Below are 18119 nucleotides of genomic sequence, written 5' to 3' on the forward strand. Positions count from 1 at the left end.
TTGCTATATCAATTTGTTCATCTTACAACTGTTGTTTTGATGCTAGCATGGATTGGAAGAATACATATAATTGACTTTTATTTTACAGCCGGATGCCTTTCCTGTCAGTAACCCTTATCAGTTTTTCAAGCGAGGAATTTGTTGTTTCACTTTTTTTCAAAAGTGCAGGATGAGAACTTTTGACAGAGAAACTCAACAAACATCACCATTTTTAGTTCAACTTTTTCATGTGAATACACAGAATTCCATACACTTATATGACATACATCATACATGTATGACGAAAGATGTGCTTATACAAGGTGGGCCAAAATGATCTGACACATTTGGAGGCTTAATAAAATCACAAAATAAGAAATAATGAAAAGAAAAATTTCATTTTTTGAATGTACATATAATGCCATTTTATTTCATTAAGTTTTAAAAATTAAATCAACTAAATGTTTCCCATCATTGTCAATACACTGTTGGAGACGTTCATGAAAGTTGTCGATAACTCTATGGATCATTTCTTCTGGAATGGTTGCTATTTCTACAGAAATTGCACATTTTAATTCATCAATAGATCGAGGGTGATGACTGAATACTTTTGATTTTAAATATCCCCGCAAGAAGAAATCACATTTCACCATTCCAGAAGAAATGATCCATAGAGTTATCAATAACTTTCATGAACGTCTCCAAAAGTGTGTTGACCATGATGGGAAACATTTAGCTGATTTAATTTTTAAAACTTAATGAAATAAAATGGCATTATATGTACATTCAGAAAATAAAATTTTTCTTTTCATTATTTCTTATTTTGTGATTTTATTAAGCCTCCAAATGTGTCAGATCATTTTGGCCCACCTTGTATGTTCATTTTTATGGTGTTGTTTTTTTATGATTCACTTGCGATTGATAATTTGGCCACTTATAAAATACACTAACAACAGTCCAACATTCAGCCTTGGTTTACTCCTGATAGCATTATTGTTCCTGTTTGCCACAAACACTATTTAAATTTATTGCACTTAGAATGGGTGTGACACAAATTTAACACCCATCTGCAATGCCCATAAACTAATACCAAAGGGTGTTAAGGAATTCCCAAACTGGCTATACTAAATCAATTGAAATGAGGATTAATCAAAAGAGGCAGATTTTATGTGGATTCTGGAAAATAACCAGGAGAATACTTAATCATGGCAAATCTCCTATTCCTACAATCACCAGTGGACCTAACATAGCCAAATTATTTGCTACGAACTTCGCATCAAATACTATACTCAATGACTCTAACCATTATTTGCCTAGCTTTCTCATTTATACAAATTTATGCTTTCTTTCTCACTTTCAAGTATCAGTCAGAGAGGCTTCCATACTTATTTGAAAGCAACTAGCCTAAATAGTCATAGTGTTGATACACCTCTCACCTTGAGATATCCCTAGTTTTAGGAATGTCTCAAGGAGAAATGGCTCCTGAACTGATGAAAGAAGTCTGAAGTTTTCCCAGTTTTCAAGAATTTCAGTGAATATGCTTCCCTATTTCAATATAGTGAGAAGCAAAAGGAAGCCGTTAAAATGTATTATTTATAAGCACATTCTTAGCCACTTGAATAAAATCTGTCTTCTTGGACAAAGCCTGTCTCTTTACTGACATGCAATATGGCTTAGGGTTTTCCTCTGCTCATGTTTGCCCAACTAAACTGAAGGTAACTACTTTAAAATAACAAATTATGACATTATTTAAGACTTTAATAATAAATTCAAATATTTCCCCAAATGAAAGTGGAGTTAATGAGATAAAGCCTTAATATCACAGGTTTTTATTACAAAAAAATTCCAAGAAAAATATCTGGGTGCTAGACACTGGACTGGTAATATCAACTACATGAAGCAATCAAATCTTCCTGAGTTCACAATCTTTCATTATTTTTGAAAGAGAAGGAAGGACATATTAATATATGTAGTCCTAGAAACACTGTGTTTGAAAATAAAAGTGGAGATTGCCAGTCTTTTTGTGTTTTAACCTTTTATTCAAATGAACAGGCAGTACCCATGATCCTTTACAAGACCACCAAGACAAGAAGAAGAGAGAGAGGAAAGATTTCTTCAAACTAGAGATCAAGCCTGAATACTTACAATACTGTGGATGCTGCCAAAGACAGCCAAGAACCAAGTGGGGGTGTTAAATAGGTGATGGGTTTAAGTCTGATTAAATAGGACTAATCTGGGGTCAAACAAAACCAAGAATTATAACAACTAATACTATGCTGTCTTTATATTTTCCTATAATGATGCTGCAATTTTTCATGCAAGTGAGTTACACAAAATGCACAGAAAACTGCATCTTATAACAGATGCTACTATTAAAAAATGCAAATTAGTTTTATGAGTATATAGTTGTAAGAGTAACTGTATGGTAAGCAGTGGTAAGTAGCTTGCTTACAAACCACATGGTTCTGGGTTCAACCCTACTGCATAACACCTTGGGCAAGCATCTTCCACTATAACCTCAGGCTAGCCAAAGCCTTGTGAGTGGATTTGTTAGACGGAAACTGAAAGAAGCCTGTTGTATATATATATATATATATATACACACACACACACACACACACACACACTGGCCCAAAAGTATGTTTACAGTTATTCAGCTATATCTTTCGCATTCATATATTAGCAGTTTAGATCTTAATTATAAAACGATGAGACCATTATTCTATGCTAATATAGCTAATTTTGTCAAGCTCTCTTTTCAATCTATCTGTCCATCTGTCTTTCTCTCCCTTTCTCTCTCTATGTCTATCTGTCTGTATGTTTTCGACTATAATTATTTCTAGTTAGCTTTCTATAATTTATGCATTTAATACACTAACACTAACTTAATTATTGGTGTATCTATTTATCCATGTCTCACTTCATAATTATTTCTCATTAGTCTTATGATGTTGCTTGCATTAATCCTACCATAGATATACAAGGTGGCCCAAAAGTAGGTTTACAGTTATTCAACTTTCTCTTTCACATTCATATATTAAAAGTTTAGATCTTAACTATAAAAAATATGAAACTATTATTCTATGCTAATTTGTGGAGGTACATGGCCTAGTGTTTAGAGCAGCGGACTCGTGGTCGAGGGATCGTGGGTTTGAATCTCAGACCAGGCAATGTGTGTGTTTATGAGCGAAACACCTAAGCTCCATATGGCTCCGGCAGAAGGTAATGGCGAATTTCTGCTGACTCTTTCGCCAAAACTTTTTCTCACTCTTTCCTCCTGCATCTTGCAGCTCACCTGCGATGGACTGGCGTCCTGTCCAGGTGGGGAACTTATATGCCAAGGAAACCGGGAAACTGGCCCTTATGAGCCAGGCATGGCTTGAGAAGGACCAAACAATTCTATGCTAGTTTAGTTAATTTTGTCAAGCTCCCTTTTCAGTTTGTAAGATAGAAATTTAGATGTAATATAAAGTTTGAAAAGAAATTTAAAGTGCCTACATGATAACCGTACACCTACTTTTGGGCCACCCTATATATATATATATATATATTTGTAAAAATTGAAGTTCGAAAATGCTGCTGTATTATACAATTTTTAATTTTTATATATACATTATAACATGTTTCAGTTCCTGAAATGAACCTTATCAAAAAAAGTTATATATAAAAAGAGACAGCTCATGCCGTCAAACACAAGAAATTCATTTATAATACACAACGGAGTCAGACATCTTAGAGTTCATGTATAGTTGATATAGAGTTCATGTATAGTTGATATATAGTTTGAAGTATATGTTCAAAGTGTTCGATGCAGTGGCCCACGGTGGCGATATGTATTCAATACAAAAAACAGATCAAAGTGGTGGAAAGCGGTCAATACAGAAGATTGATGTTTCCGAAAGAGCGAGGAATTCATTTTTACCTTAAGCAATTGTGATGACCCATGGTGGAAGTTCGCTGGGTGGTTCTAGTGATTTTTTGTGAAATGCTTGGTTTTATAATGCCTGTTAGGTGGTCAATCTAGCGTAGCGTGACGTCATCAATGTTTTGACCAATCGTTTCGTTAGGTGGCTTTAATCAAGTGAAACGGGATGTCATCATTATTTTGACCAATCGCTGCATTATAACTCCCTCTTGTTTGTTTCCTGTCTTGACCAGTCGCTTCGTTAGTCAAGCATAGCGGGATGTCATCCAGATTCTGCCCAATCACGACTTATAGCTACATTAGATCTGCCCCCTGTCTGTACTTGTTAGGTGACTATTCAAGCAGCAAAGGACGTCATCAATATTCTGACTAATGACTGTCCCCTGTTTGTATCCTGTCCATTCTAGCAGAGCTAGACGTCATCACTTGTTGACCAATCAGAATCGGGTCTGACCCTTAGCTGTATCGTATGTATCAGGGTCAGATTTGCACGAAAGAATTTTTTTCCCTTTTTTACTAAGGCATATTTCCGTCAGAGTGAGTGTCTGTTTGAAGTAGCGGCCGTGGTGAAATTTGGTTCTCCTTTTCGGAGGACTTATCTTTTGTTTTAGTATTCCTGGCCCAGGGTGTTTAAACTTGGTCTAAAATTTTTATGAAATATAGTTCTTTATTTTGGCGTTGTGTGAAGGTTGCGTTGTCACTGAATTTATAGAGCGGGTTAGTTGTAAATTTCGGATTTACATTTCCAGCACATCTATCTATGTGTCCGCTGACCGGTATTTTGCAGTAATCAGGGTTTCTAATTTGTGATTTATGCACCGCCATCCTGTTACGTAAGCTATTTTTTGTATGGCCTATATACTGCCTATTGCAGCCTGCGCATGTTATGACGTAAATTAAGTTTTCTGATGCGCAGGTGAAGTTTGTTCTAATGGTGTACTGGTGGCCTTGTTCCAGTATAAATTCTGATCCTTCTTTCAAGATGACACAGATTCCGCAGTTGGGCCTTCCACATTTTCTAACTGCTGGTTTTGTGGTTGATGTTGAGTGCAGTGTAGCTTGGGTTAAAATCCTTTTCAAGGATTTTGGTTGCCGTTTACTTTTAATGATGGTGTGTGTTTCGAGGATCCGGTTCATCTTTGGGTCTCCCTTTAGTAGGGCTGTGCTTTGTAGTATGGTGTTGAAGGCCTCATTGTTGAATGGGTTGTGTGTAGAGATGTAGGGAAGGGTTTTTAATTGTTCTTTCTTTTTTGGTTTTGTTTGTCTCAGGTCTTCTATACTTAATTTAAGTACCCGTTGGATTGCACTGTCTATTAGGGGCTGTGGATAGTTTCTATTTGTGAGTGTGGTTCTAAGTTCCTGGAGACGTTTGTGTCGGGTGTTTGTGTCTGATATTATGGTGCAAATCCTTCTAGCTAAACAAAAAGGGACATTCATTCTAGTGTGTCGTGGGTGGCATGAATCAAAGGGTAGGTACTGTTTAGAGTCTGTCGGTTTATAGTAGATATCTGTCTCTATTTTGTTGCCGGTTATCTTAATGAGGATGTCTAAAAATGGTAATTCTTTTTCGTTGTGGTCCATTGTGAATTGTATATTGTCATTTATTCCATTTAATAGAATTTTAAATTCAAGTTTCTCTATGCCTTTGTCCCAGATGATGAAACAGTCATCGAGGTATCTTTTCCAGTTGTTATGGATATAGGTGGCGAAGGTGTTTCCATATTTCTCGAGTGTCATCCGGTATAGTATTTTCTCGAGGTATCCCATCACTAGGTTGGCAAAAGATGGTGCAGTACGCGTGCCCATCGCTGTTCCCGATCTTTGCCTGTAGAAATCATTGTCAAAAATAAAATAATTGTTCTCTAAAATGAATCTAAGTCCTTCTATTATAAGGTCTTTGTTTATGCGAGTTGGGAGTTCAAAGGGGTAGTTATTCAGCCAGAAGGTGATTGCTTCTATTCCTAGGTTGTGAGGGATGTTAGAATAAAGATTAACTACGTCGAATGATACTAGAAGGGTTTTCTCATTGACTGTTTTAGGGAGGTGGTTGAGCATATCTATATCGTCTCTTACGTAGCTTCTGATGTGTTTTAGGAAAGGTTTAAGAAGTGTGTCTAAGAAATTGCTGAGGCGGTGAGTTTCACATGCTGGCCCTGCTATTATCGGTCTTAGTTTAAGATCATTTGGTGAAGGGATTTTGATGAGTGTGTCGGTGGATGTTTTGCACGTTTCTCTAATGGTTTGGCTTTTGTGTACCTTAGGGATACCATAGAACAAACTCGATTTGCATTTGAAGTTAGTGATGTATTCATACTCCTTGTTCGTGAGTCCTTCTTGGTATGTGTTGATTAATGTCCTAAGGTTATGCATTATTTTTTGCTGGTTATACTGTTGGGCCCTTTCATAATACGTTTCATCTCTTAATAGGGATAGCACTAAATTTTTATAATTGTTTGTATTCATTATTACTATCGCGTTGCCCTTATCTGCCTCCTTAATTGTTATTGTTTTGTCTTCTCTTAGTTTGATGAGGTCGTTCCATTCTCTTTTGTTGAAGTTAGGGCTGTGTTTTTGTTTCTTGATGAATTGAAACGGGAAATTAGTTATGTAGTCACAATAGCGGTCTAAGGCTTTATTCTTACCTTTGGTGGGGGTGTAATTGCTCTTGTTTCTAGCTATTGAGTCCTCCTCTATTTGTTTGTCTTGAAATGCCTCGGTGAGTCTTAGTTTTCTGCAAAATTCCGAAATATCATCTTTCATTTCATAATAATTAGAACGTTGTGGGGTGGGTGTAAATTTAAGTCCTTTGGAGAGTATGCTTATTTCGTTAGGTGTAAGTTCTTTGTTTGAGAGATTGATTATCTTAATTACCTGAGGTTTCTTTTGTTTGTCCTTTGCCATCGTGTGTCCCTGTTCCTGTGTGTGGGGTCTAAAAAATGGTTGGTGTAGTTATGTTCAAAGCTATTATTTATCTGTCTCATATATATATATATATACATATATATATATATATATAATATATATATATATATTATATATATGTATGTATATATTTGTGTTTCTGTATTTGTCCCTCCATGATTACTTCACAACAGATGTTGGTGTGTTTACATCACCACAACTTAGCGGTTCTGCAAAAGAGAATGATAGAATAAGTACTAGGCTTACAAAAAATAAGTTCTAGGATCGATTTGTTCGACAAAAGGTGGTGCTCCAGCATGGCCACATTTAAGACTGAAACAAATAAAAGAATAAAAGAATATCAATAGGCATTTTTTTATTCTTTTACTGATTTTGTCCGTTTCCCTGCAGCCATACAAGAGTATCACTGTCAGAGATTTTTGATACTCTTTTACTTCTTTCAGTCATTTAACTGCGGCCATGCTGGAGCACCGCCTTTAGTTGAGCAAATCAACCCCAGGATTTATTCTTTGTAAGCCTAGTACTTATTCTGTCAGCCTCTTTTGCTGAACCGCTAAGTTATGGGGAAGTAAATACACCAGCATCAGTTGTCAAGCAATGTTGGGGGGACAAATACAGACACACAAACACATACACATACATATATATATATATATATATACACATAGATATATACAACGGGCTTCTTTTCAGTTTCCATCTTCCAAATTAATTCACAAGGCTTTGGTCAGCCCGAGGCTATAGTAGAAGACACCTGCCCAAGGTGCCACACAGTGGGACTGAACCCAGAACCATGTGGTTCGTAAGCAAGCTACTTACCACACAGCTACTCCTTGAGCTATTTCTTTCAGTCTGGTACTTATTTCATCGATCTCTTTGTATTGGAAGGCTAGGATGCCATTTTTTAGATAAAGGCATAGGACATCATCTTATACTGATAAGCATTAAAACACACACGCACATACACATACATGTGTATGTATATATGCGTGTGTGGGTGTGTATAAATATATGTATATCATCATCACCATCATTATTATCGTTTAACGTCCGTTTTCCATGCTAGCATGGGTTGGACGGTTCAACTGGGGTCAGGGAAGCCAGAAGGCTGCTCCAGGCCCAGTCTGATCTGGCAGTGTTTCTACAGCTGGATGCCCTTCCTAATGCCAACCACTCTGTGAGTGTAGTGGGTGCTTTTTACGTGCCACCTGCACAGCATATATATTCATATATATACACACACATACACACACACACTCACACATAAACACTTATATATATATATATATATATATATATATATATACAAATTGAGATAGGGGTTGTAAATGCAACCCTCTAAAGGGCTAATATTGGTAAAATGAGACATAATTATCGACATGGCCGAAACAGCTGTAAGATCTAATGTATGCTTATATTTATATTTACTTGTATTTATATTCTTTTTTATATATATTCTAATTATTATACAACATTACTCTTTTATGTACACTTTTTTATGTACATTCCTTTATGTACACTGATTTGTTCTGCTTTTTATATTTAACCCTACAGTCTCTTATGTGGTGGTTTAATAAAGTATGTGATTGAGTATTATCTGGTAATTGATATTTGATTTAGATGTATTTCTCCATTTTCTTATCTTGTATATATATATATATATATACATATACATATTCATATATATATATATATATATACATATTCATATATATATATATATAAAAGTAAAAATAGACTTATGAAAAACTTTTGAATGGTCCTTCCTAAGCAATACAATCATAAGTTTGGCTTCCCAGATTCTGTGGCATTAATATTTCCCAGCTGGACAAGGTGCCAGTTCGTTGCAGGATTACTCCTTTCTGATCAAATGAGTGAACTGGAGCAATGTGAAATAAGGTGTCCTTCTCAACAAAACAATATATTACCTGGTCCAGGAATCGAAACCACATTCTTATGATCATGAGTGCAACATCCTAACCACTAAACTACACATTTCTTTAGAACAATGAAATAATTCTCTTTCTCTTTTTCTCTTTTTACTTGTTTCAGTCATTTTGACTGCGGCCATGCTGGAGCACCGCCTTTGATCGAGCAACTCGATCCCGGGACTTATTCTTTGGAAGCCCAGTACTTATTCTATCGGTCACTTTTGCCGAACAGCTAAGTGACAGGGACATAAACACACCAGCATTGGTTGTCAAGCAATGCTAGGGAGACAAACACAGACACACAAACATACACGCACATACATATATATACATATATACGACGGGCTTCTTTCAGTTTCCGTCTACCAAATCCACTCAGAAGGCTTTGGCTGGCCCGAGGCTAAAGTAGAAGACACTTGCCCAAGGTGCCACACGGTGGGACTGAACCCGGAACCATGTGGTTGGTAAACAAGCTACTTACCACACAGCTACTCCTGCACAATTATGCACAAAACCAGCACTTTTGAGAAAAGGGAGTAAATCATTTACTGGTACTCTATTTGATTGACCCCAGAAGTGTGAAAAGTAAAGTTGATTTGGTGGAATTTGAACTCAGAATGTAAAGTGCTGGACACTACTCTAAACTATTGAAATGATACCAAGAGAAATTTAGTTTTGAATTTACTATTCAATATAACAAAGTTAAATAAACTGTAATGAATAGAAAGCAGGTGTTAAAGACCACAGCATTAAATACTGTTGCAAGTATTGTAGTTTAGCCCCAGGTCAGCACTGACTGAACAAACTTGTGATCAAAGACATTTCACCCACGACCATCCTGCATATTTTTTTCATCAGGGATGACTCAATATGATCTTCATTTTCATGATGGGTGTAGCTATAGCTTAATGGTTAAGCTGTTTGTTTTACAGCTACATTGTTTGGGTTCAATCCTACTGAATGGCAGGCATGGGACCAACAGCAACAGAGAGCACAGGTGGACCTGGTTGGCTCTTTGCATGATGATGTCTCTGGGGCTACTAACCGAGTCAAAGTAAAGTTAGTTACATTCTCAAGTCATGCCAACTCATAGGGGCTGGTTCCCCGTTTCTATGGCATATAAATTCCTCACCAGGATGAAACACCCGCCCCACCACAGGATTACTCATTTTTGCCAGCTGAGTGGACTGGAGCAATGTGAAATGAAGTGTTTTGCTCAAGAACACCCAAGAATCGAAACCACGATCTTACAATCATGAGTCCAACACCTTAACCACTAAGCCACATGACTCCACCAAGGACCACTAACCTGTGATAACCCTCAGCCTCATCAAACAAGCACACGAAGTGAGTGAAGTAAAGCCTACCATGCACAATGATAAATAAGTGATTTTTTTTTTTGTTTTTTAATTTTCACCCTAGCTTCTAGTTGACCAAAGCCTTGCTAGTAAAATTAAGGGAACTGCAAGAATCCATCAGATGGGTCATTTCTGTTCTTATGTGGTAGAATTGCACAGATTAAAACTACTATTTAGCTTCAGTGGAGTCTGTTTCATTATGAGTATTTGAACCAGGCCTCCTGTCTGCATATTACTTCCTCGGTCTCAGTAATGCCTGATAAGAGTCACCAGAACAGTCTTTATCTTCTAAGACATTAAATCAACAATAAGGAAAAAAAATTGAACAAATAAGACAATGGAGTATGATTTGAGGAAGATTTGGTTGCTATTTCTAACAGATTGGGTTTCTAGCCACAGGCTTCCTCATTAGTTTTGATGATATTAAGAATAGAAAAGTGAAATTACATGCATGCACATGCACGCACACACGCACACACAAACACACACATGCTGATAGTCGTTTAGAATTATCATTACAGCTAACTTAACAATTAAGTTGTTAACGAGCCAGCAAGGGACCAACTACATAGTTACATAGAAAATCGACATGCTAGAAATAACAGCCAAATCTTTAACAACATCACATCCAAGCAGTCAGTCGTTTAGAATTATCATAACAGCTAACTTAACAATTAAGTTGTTAACGAGCCAGCAAGGGACCAACTACATAGTTACATAGAAAATCGACATGCTAGAAATAACAGCCAAATCTTTAACAACATCACATCCAAGCAGTCATCTTAAATGACACTATCCATGGAACCCTTTACATTGTCACTCAACAGGCTAGAAAGAGCAGCCAAATTTTGCATGGATCATATGCTACCATATTGAGAAAAGGAAGGACACTTTGGACAATATAGTCATGACTGGAAAGCCTCTCCTCATCGGACTACAGCAGAAACATTGAGTAAGCTATCTACTTTCACTTTTAAATTATCTTTCATAACTTTTTCTTTTTTCTCTAACAAAGTGTCTTCATGAATTGCTACGGTAATTAAAAAATGAAAAAAAATAGAGCAAACAACATTCAGCATAATCACTCTGTTAACTAGAAATGGCAGCCACATCATCCTAAACTTATTCTTTAGTGTCACAACAAAAAATGATGCAGAAAGAATCTGGAGTGTCATGGCTGGAATGTCTCCGGTCATATCGCTGTTTAGTTGGGGATACCTGGGAAACTGATATTGGGTACAAATAATATTGGGTACAAAAAATAAATAAAAGTACATAGTATCAATTAATTTAATCTATTAAATAATTTAATACATGTTGAAAGGAAGTTATCTAAAACAATATGTATTTCTATGTGTATATGGTGTGTATGTATATGAGAGAGGGAGAGGAGGAGATGTGTGTATGTATGTGTATGTGGGTGTGAGCAAGTGAACGCATCATGAAAATGGGAGCACATTCGTGAATGATAGATTAGTTAGACTGTATGTGTATATTTGTGTCAGTATGTGTTGCATGATATATCGCAATATATGTGTATATATATATATATATATGTATAATGCAAAAATGCATGACTCCATAACCATACACACACACACACACATGCACACACAGTCACATCATTCTGTGTGTGTGTGTGTGTGTGTGTGTGTATGTTCGTGTATGTGTGTGTACAATTTGCATGCATGATCTCACCAAAACATTTGCTTTCTTTATTATATATGTGTGGTGTGTGTGTGTGTGTGCATATATGTATGTGTGTATTTGTGTGTGTGTGTGTGTGTATATATATATATATATATATATATATATATATATATCTCACACATATACACACATAATACTCATACATATGTGTATATATATATATATATATATATATATATCACATATACACATTATATGTATATATATATATATGTGTGTGTATGTGTGTGTGTGTGAGATATATATATATATACACACACACAAATACACACATACATATATGCACACACACAAATATATAATAAAGAATGCAACTGTTTTGGTGAGATCATGCATGCAAATTGTACACACACATACACGAACACGCACACACACACATACACATACACACACAGAATGATGTGACTGTGTGTGCATGTGTGTGTGTATGGTTATGGTGTCATGCATTTTTGCATAAAAGGTTGTGTGCACACACATATGTGTGTCTTCATGCGTAATATGTCTGCATTTGTATGTATTTACATGTTTATGTTTCCATATATATATGTATGCACGCTAGCTCGTTTGTGTATGTAGGCGGGTCTGAGCGTATGTAAATGTATATTTATATACGTTTGAGTTTATGTGGATGTGTGTGTGTGTATGAGTGTGCATATGTGCACGTGGATATGTGTTTTCATGTTTTCATAGACAAACATGACTGTTACTGTGAATATGGGCCTGATCGTATAACTGAAAGTGGGGGTGTCAGTGTATTTCATGTGTCAGTATTTGTGTATGTGTATGTGTGACAGTATGTATCCATGTGTTTGTGTATGTGTCAGTAAACTGGTCTTCAAATGACGAGAAAGAAATGAAGGCAGTGGACATAGTTAAATCTTTATATCCATAAGCTGGATGAAATACGGAGGATACAAAATGTTTTCAAGCATTACAAAGCCACTATAAATGTTATCAGGTGTCCTTTAATGCTCCTGAGAAAGGAAACTAAAAATTGGATTTGTCTACAGGTAAGTGTTCATACTCTTGTAATTTTTCCCTTTTTCATATTGGGTGGGGAAGCTTCTCAAGAAAAAAAGGAGAAAAAATTGAATAGAGAAAGCATATCAGGAACTCGTTATAAAAAAAACTTAGAACTTCAATTTTGTATTTCTTTTACTGGAACAAAAAATAATGATGAAAATAATCAGGATTATACTTTCTTTATTTTTTTTCTCTTTTTCCAATTATTGGAAGAGTGATTAATATTTCTTTGGAAAAGCATCAGAATCACATAAAGAAAGAAAAATAAAAACTGTTCTGTTATGTATTACATCCATTGAGAATGAAACTCTAACAATTATGAAAAAAATACCAATTGGATGTGCCTGTGTGTGTGTGTGTATATATATATATATATATATATATATATATACACACACACACATACACACATATAAACACACACATACACATATACAGATGTAAATATAAATGAAAAATTATATAGGAATTATATGTGCATTTACGTATATGTATGCATTTATGTATGTATACAATTTTATATGCATCTCTGCATGTATATGCAATGTATGTGTAAACATGAAATATATACACAAGCTTTAGATATATATATATATGTATATATATATATACATTTATGAGTATATACACATATATATATTTAAATATATACATATACGTACACATATATATACATTTATGAGTATATACACATATATATATTTAAATATATACATATATGTACACATATAAATCTATGTAAGTACATAGATATGTAAATATATACATACATATATATATATATATATATATATATATATATATATATATATATACATATATTAATATTTGCACATATTTATATATTATATATACATACACACATAAACATGTATACATACAGATAACATACGTATGTATATATAGATAGAGAGACAGTTGACAACATCAATTTCTGGATCAAACAGCTGACACCTAAGATACAAAACTCCTACCTGTGGTTCTGTAACTCCTGTGGGTGTGAACGATGTCGATTCGGAGACAAACATTGACACCTTTTACTAGAATGTTGGTTTCCCATGATTTCTCAGCATTTATAGATCCAGAAACAGATTCGATTCAGTGGATTGAACATAGACAGCGGAACATATTCAACATTTATCCATAAAGCTTGCCTTTTTCATTTATGTATCTAAACCAGTTACTATAATAAAACTGGTGTTTATTCTTAGGGATGTGTGGTGTGTCTGCATACGCACACCAGAGCACATGTACTGCGAACACATGGGCATGTGAGTGCAAACATGCATGTGATATCATTTGGAATGAACACGCACAAGAGATAGGGTGGGAGGAGATGGTAAAATAAATGAACACTGATGTTTAAAGAAAGAAGGAAAGGAAAAAGAAAAAGAAAGGAAAAAAAGAACAAGAAAGAATAAAAATATATATTGGATGATAGAAGTAGATAACAAAAAAATAAAGCAAATTGGGGGAAAAAAAAAAAGAAGGAATCTAAATAATAATTAAAAAAATTAAATAAACAGAAGCTAATTATGTATTTTGATTTAAAAGTAAGAAAATGCAAGAGAAGAGACACAAAAAAATATGAATATAAAAAATTTGGGAATATGGAGAATTGTTTCCATTTTGTCATAAAAACTTCCGAAAGAGTAATTTTGTTTTTTAAAGGAACTTGTGCGATGGAGAACCGAATTATTTAAGTGATAAAAACTCATAAGATGTCTAGCAATGAAGCTGTTGCTATTCTAGTTGCTTTAAACTGTGTATGTGTGTGTGTGTGCATATGTGTGTGTGCATGTGTGTGTGTGTGTGTGTATATATATACATACATATATATATATATATATATTTGAATATGTTTATATATATATATGTATGTATGTATGTATATTTGTATGTATCTATGTATGTATATCTGTAGTTTTGAAATTATGCAAGAGTTTGCGTATGTGTGTGCACATCTGAGTCTGTGTGTGTGTGCGTATGCATGTGGTGGAAGCTGATGCTATGTTTGTTTTTGTTGTCAAATATATACATAAATGTGCATGTGTGTGTGTATGTGTGTGCATATAAATATACACACACATATATATATACCTATATATATATATATATATATATATATATATTATACATACACACACACATACAATTCTGTCTCAGTGCAATCGAGTTGTCCCCCCAACGCCAACTTCTACTGACTGCAAGTCAGAGCAAACACATGCACAGAAAACAGTTTGAATCACACATGTTCCTGCTCGCCTCCTCCCACTCCTCTTCTTCATATTCTTCTTCCTCTCCTTCTCTCCTTCATCTCCTCAACTTCTTCCTCTTTCTCATTCTCAGCGACATCAGCACCGTCTTTCCCAACTTCTTCTTATTTCTCCTCTCCCTCCTCACCACTATCAGCGTTTTTCTCCTCTTCCTCCTTACCACTATCAGCGCTGTCACCTCCTCCAGCGCCAGTTCCAGTTCCAGCGGCAGCAACAGCAGCAGCTGCAGAAGCACCGGTGAAATCAGCAGCAGCAACAGTAAAGGCAGCGGCAGCAGCAGCAACAGTGCATCATTCGTTCATTTAGTTTTACCATCAGATGCGTTGCAAACTCGACGTTACATTCTGGCCAACCGCGGACAATATCACTGGCGTTCGCCCCAGCCCCTCAGTAAAGAATCGTCACTGATGTCAGTCACATTGTAGGAGAGCCAGTGTTGGTGGCAGCGGTAGTAGTGGCAGTAGCAGAAGAAGAAGAAGAAGAGGAAGAAGAAGAAGAAGGGGAAGAAAAGGAAGAAGAAGAAGAAGAAGAAGAGGAAGAGGGGGAAGAAAAGGAAGAAGAAGAAGAAGAAGAAGAAGAGGGGAAGAAGAAGAAGAAGAAGAAGGAGAAGAAGAAGGAGAAGAAGAAGAGGAGAAGAAGAAGAAGAAGAAGAAGAAGAAGGAGAAGAAGAAGGAGAAGAAGAAGAGAGGAAGAGGAGGAGAAGAAGAAGAAGAAGAAGAAGAGGAGAGGAAGAAGGGGAAGAAAAGGAAGAAGAAGAGGAGGAAGAAGAAGAAGAAGAAGAGGAGGAGAAGAAGAGGGGGAGGAGGTAGAAGAAGAAGAAATGGCACAAACGAAGGTAGGAGAAATGAGTAGAGCAATATTTGAGGGAGAGGAGAGGAAAACAACAAACACAACAATAACAACAACTACAACAACAATAATAGTTGCTTCTATCATAGGCACCAGGATGGGGAGAATTAGCTGATATTATCAATGTCGGTTCTTGACTGATCCTAATCAATCCCAATCAATCCTGATTATATTGGCCCCTGTATTCAATTGATACATATTGATCCCAAAACGATGAAAGGCAAAGTTGACCTTGCCAAGATTTGAACTCAGAAAGGAAAAAAAAGCCAGAAGAAATATGACAAGGCATATTTTTTTTGGTTTGTTTTTTTTTTTTGATGTTCTAAAGATATTATTGCCAGTCCACAGACTTGATGATGATGATGATGGTGATGATGATGATGGTGGTGGTTGTGGTGGTGGTGGTGGTGGTGGTGATGATGATTATGATGATGATGACAATGATGATGATAATGATGATGGTGGTGGTGGTGGTGCTGATGGGTGGTGGTGCTGATGATGATTGTGATGCTGATGACGACAACATCGAGGATGATGACAATGATGATGATAATAAGGATGATGATGATGTGGGGGTGGGGGTGGTAGCAGTGGTGGTTGTGATGATGACGACGATGGTGATGATGATGAAGTGATGACAACGATAATGATGATAAGGATGATGATGATGATGATTATAGTTCTTTTGCTATATTTTTTGCAAGGGTCCATTTACACATATAATAATGATAACAATGATAACAATAATAATAATATAATAATAATAATAATAATAATAATAATAAAATAATAATAATAATAATATAATATAATAATGATGATGATAATATGATGATAATAATAATAATAAGAATAATAATGAATGATGATTATAATAATAATAATAATAATAATAATAATGATGATGATAATGATAATAATAATAATAATAATAAAACATGTTGTAAAATATGTGGAGATGAGATGAATTAAACAAAGTTACAGCAGAATAAAAATGATGAATTGAAGTGGAAGCGTAGATGCTACACAATGTATTGAGACCAGTTAATTTTCTTTCTATATTATTTGTTTATTTAAATTACATAAAAATAATTAAATAAATGAATAAAAAAAAACAAAGATATAAACAAAGGAAACACAACCATCTGGATGAGAGTGTGAGAGTGTGAAAATAAGAAAACTAAGCAGTCTACAATTCAAATTCTCTGATAGATGATGATGATGATAATGATGATGAGGATGATGATAATGATGATGAGGATGATGATAATGATGGTGATGCTGCTGATGATGTTGTTGTTGTTGTTGTTGTTGTTGTTAACATTATCTTAAGGTGTTGTACTGGCAGAATGCATAGCTGCATTTCTTCTAGCTTTGCATTCTGAGTTCAAATTCAACCGAGGTCTACTTTGCCTTTTTTTTGGGGGGGGGGGGTCGATAGAATAAGTACCTGTTGAATACCAGGGTCGATGTAATCAACTTATCCTTTTCCCCTGAAATTTCTGGCATTGTGCCGAAAATTTGAAATCATTATGATTATCATTATGATTATCGAGGCGGCGATTTGGCGGGATTGTTAGCATGCCAGGCAGCTTGCTTAGTGGCATTTAGTCTGAGTTCAAATTCCACCATGGTCAACTTTGCCTTTCATCCTTCTAGGGTCAATGAAAAATGTACCAGTTACACACTAGGGTCAATGTAATCAACTAGCCCCTTTCCCCGCAATTTCAGGCCTTGTGCCTATAGCAGAAAGAATTATTATTATTATTGTTATCATTATTGTTATTATATTATTATTATTATTATTATCATTATTATTATTATTATTATTATTATTATAGGTGCAGGGCTGTGTGGTAAGTAGCTTACTTACCAACCACATGGTTCCGGGTTCATTCCCACTGTGTGGAACCTTGGGTAAGTGTCTTCTCCTATAGCCTCGGGTCAACCAAAGCCTTGTGAGTGGATTTGGTAGACGGAAACTGAAAGAAGCCTGTCGTATATATGTATATATATATATATATATTATATATATATATATATATATATGTATGTATGTGTGTGTATATGTTTGTCCCCCCAACATGCTATTATTCCGCAGTCTTATTTTTTTATCACATGCTTTCACTGCACTACCGAGTGCAGC

General features: G+C 35.4%; 1 protein-coding gene and 1 long non-coding RNA gene across 5 annotated transcripts in view; one reads left to right on the plus strand and one right to left on the minus strand.

The window, feature by feature from the left end:
- Positions 1–14317, minus strand: part of LOC115209653 — a 909254-nt gene extending 894937 nt beyond the window's left edge. For 2 of the 3 annotated variants that reach the window (XM_029778119.2, XM_029778118.2), the window contains exon 1: positions 13823–14316. In XM_029778119.2, coding sequence (XP_029633979.1) covers positions 13823–13908 — 86 coding nt within the window. In that variant the 5' untranslated portion in view covers positions 13909–14316. Of the gene's footprint in view, positions 1–13822 lie in introns of all 3 variants that reach the window. The other variant, XM_036500965.1, reaches the window with a different exon arrangement.
- Positions 10048–18119, plus strand: part of LOC118762443 — a 426872-nt gene continuing 418800 nt past the window's right edge. Inside the window, exon 1 of one of the 2 annotated variants that reach the window (XR_004998196.1) lies at positions 10048–11067. This is a non-coding gene — a long non-coding RNA (uncharacterized LOC118762443). Of the gene's footprint in view, positions 11068–12373; positions 12836–18119 lie in introns of those variants that run through there. The other variant, XR_004998195.1, reaches the window with a different exon arrangement.

The sequence above is a fragment of the Octopus sinensis genome, linkage group LG3 (genome assembly GCF_006345805.1).
Source record: "Octopus sinensis linkage group LG3, ASM634580v1, whole genome shotgun sequence".
NCBI lineage: Eukaryota > Metazoa > Mollusca > Cephalopoda > Octopoda > Octopodidae > Octopus > Octopus sinensis.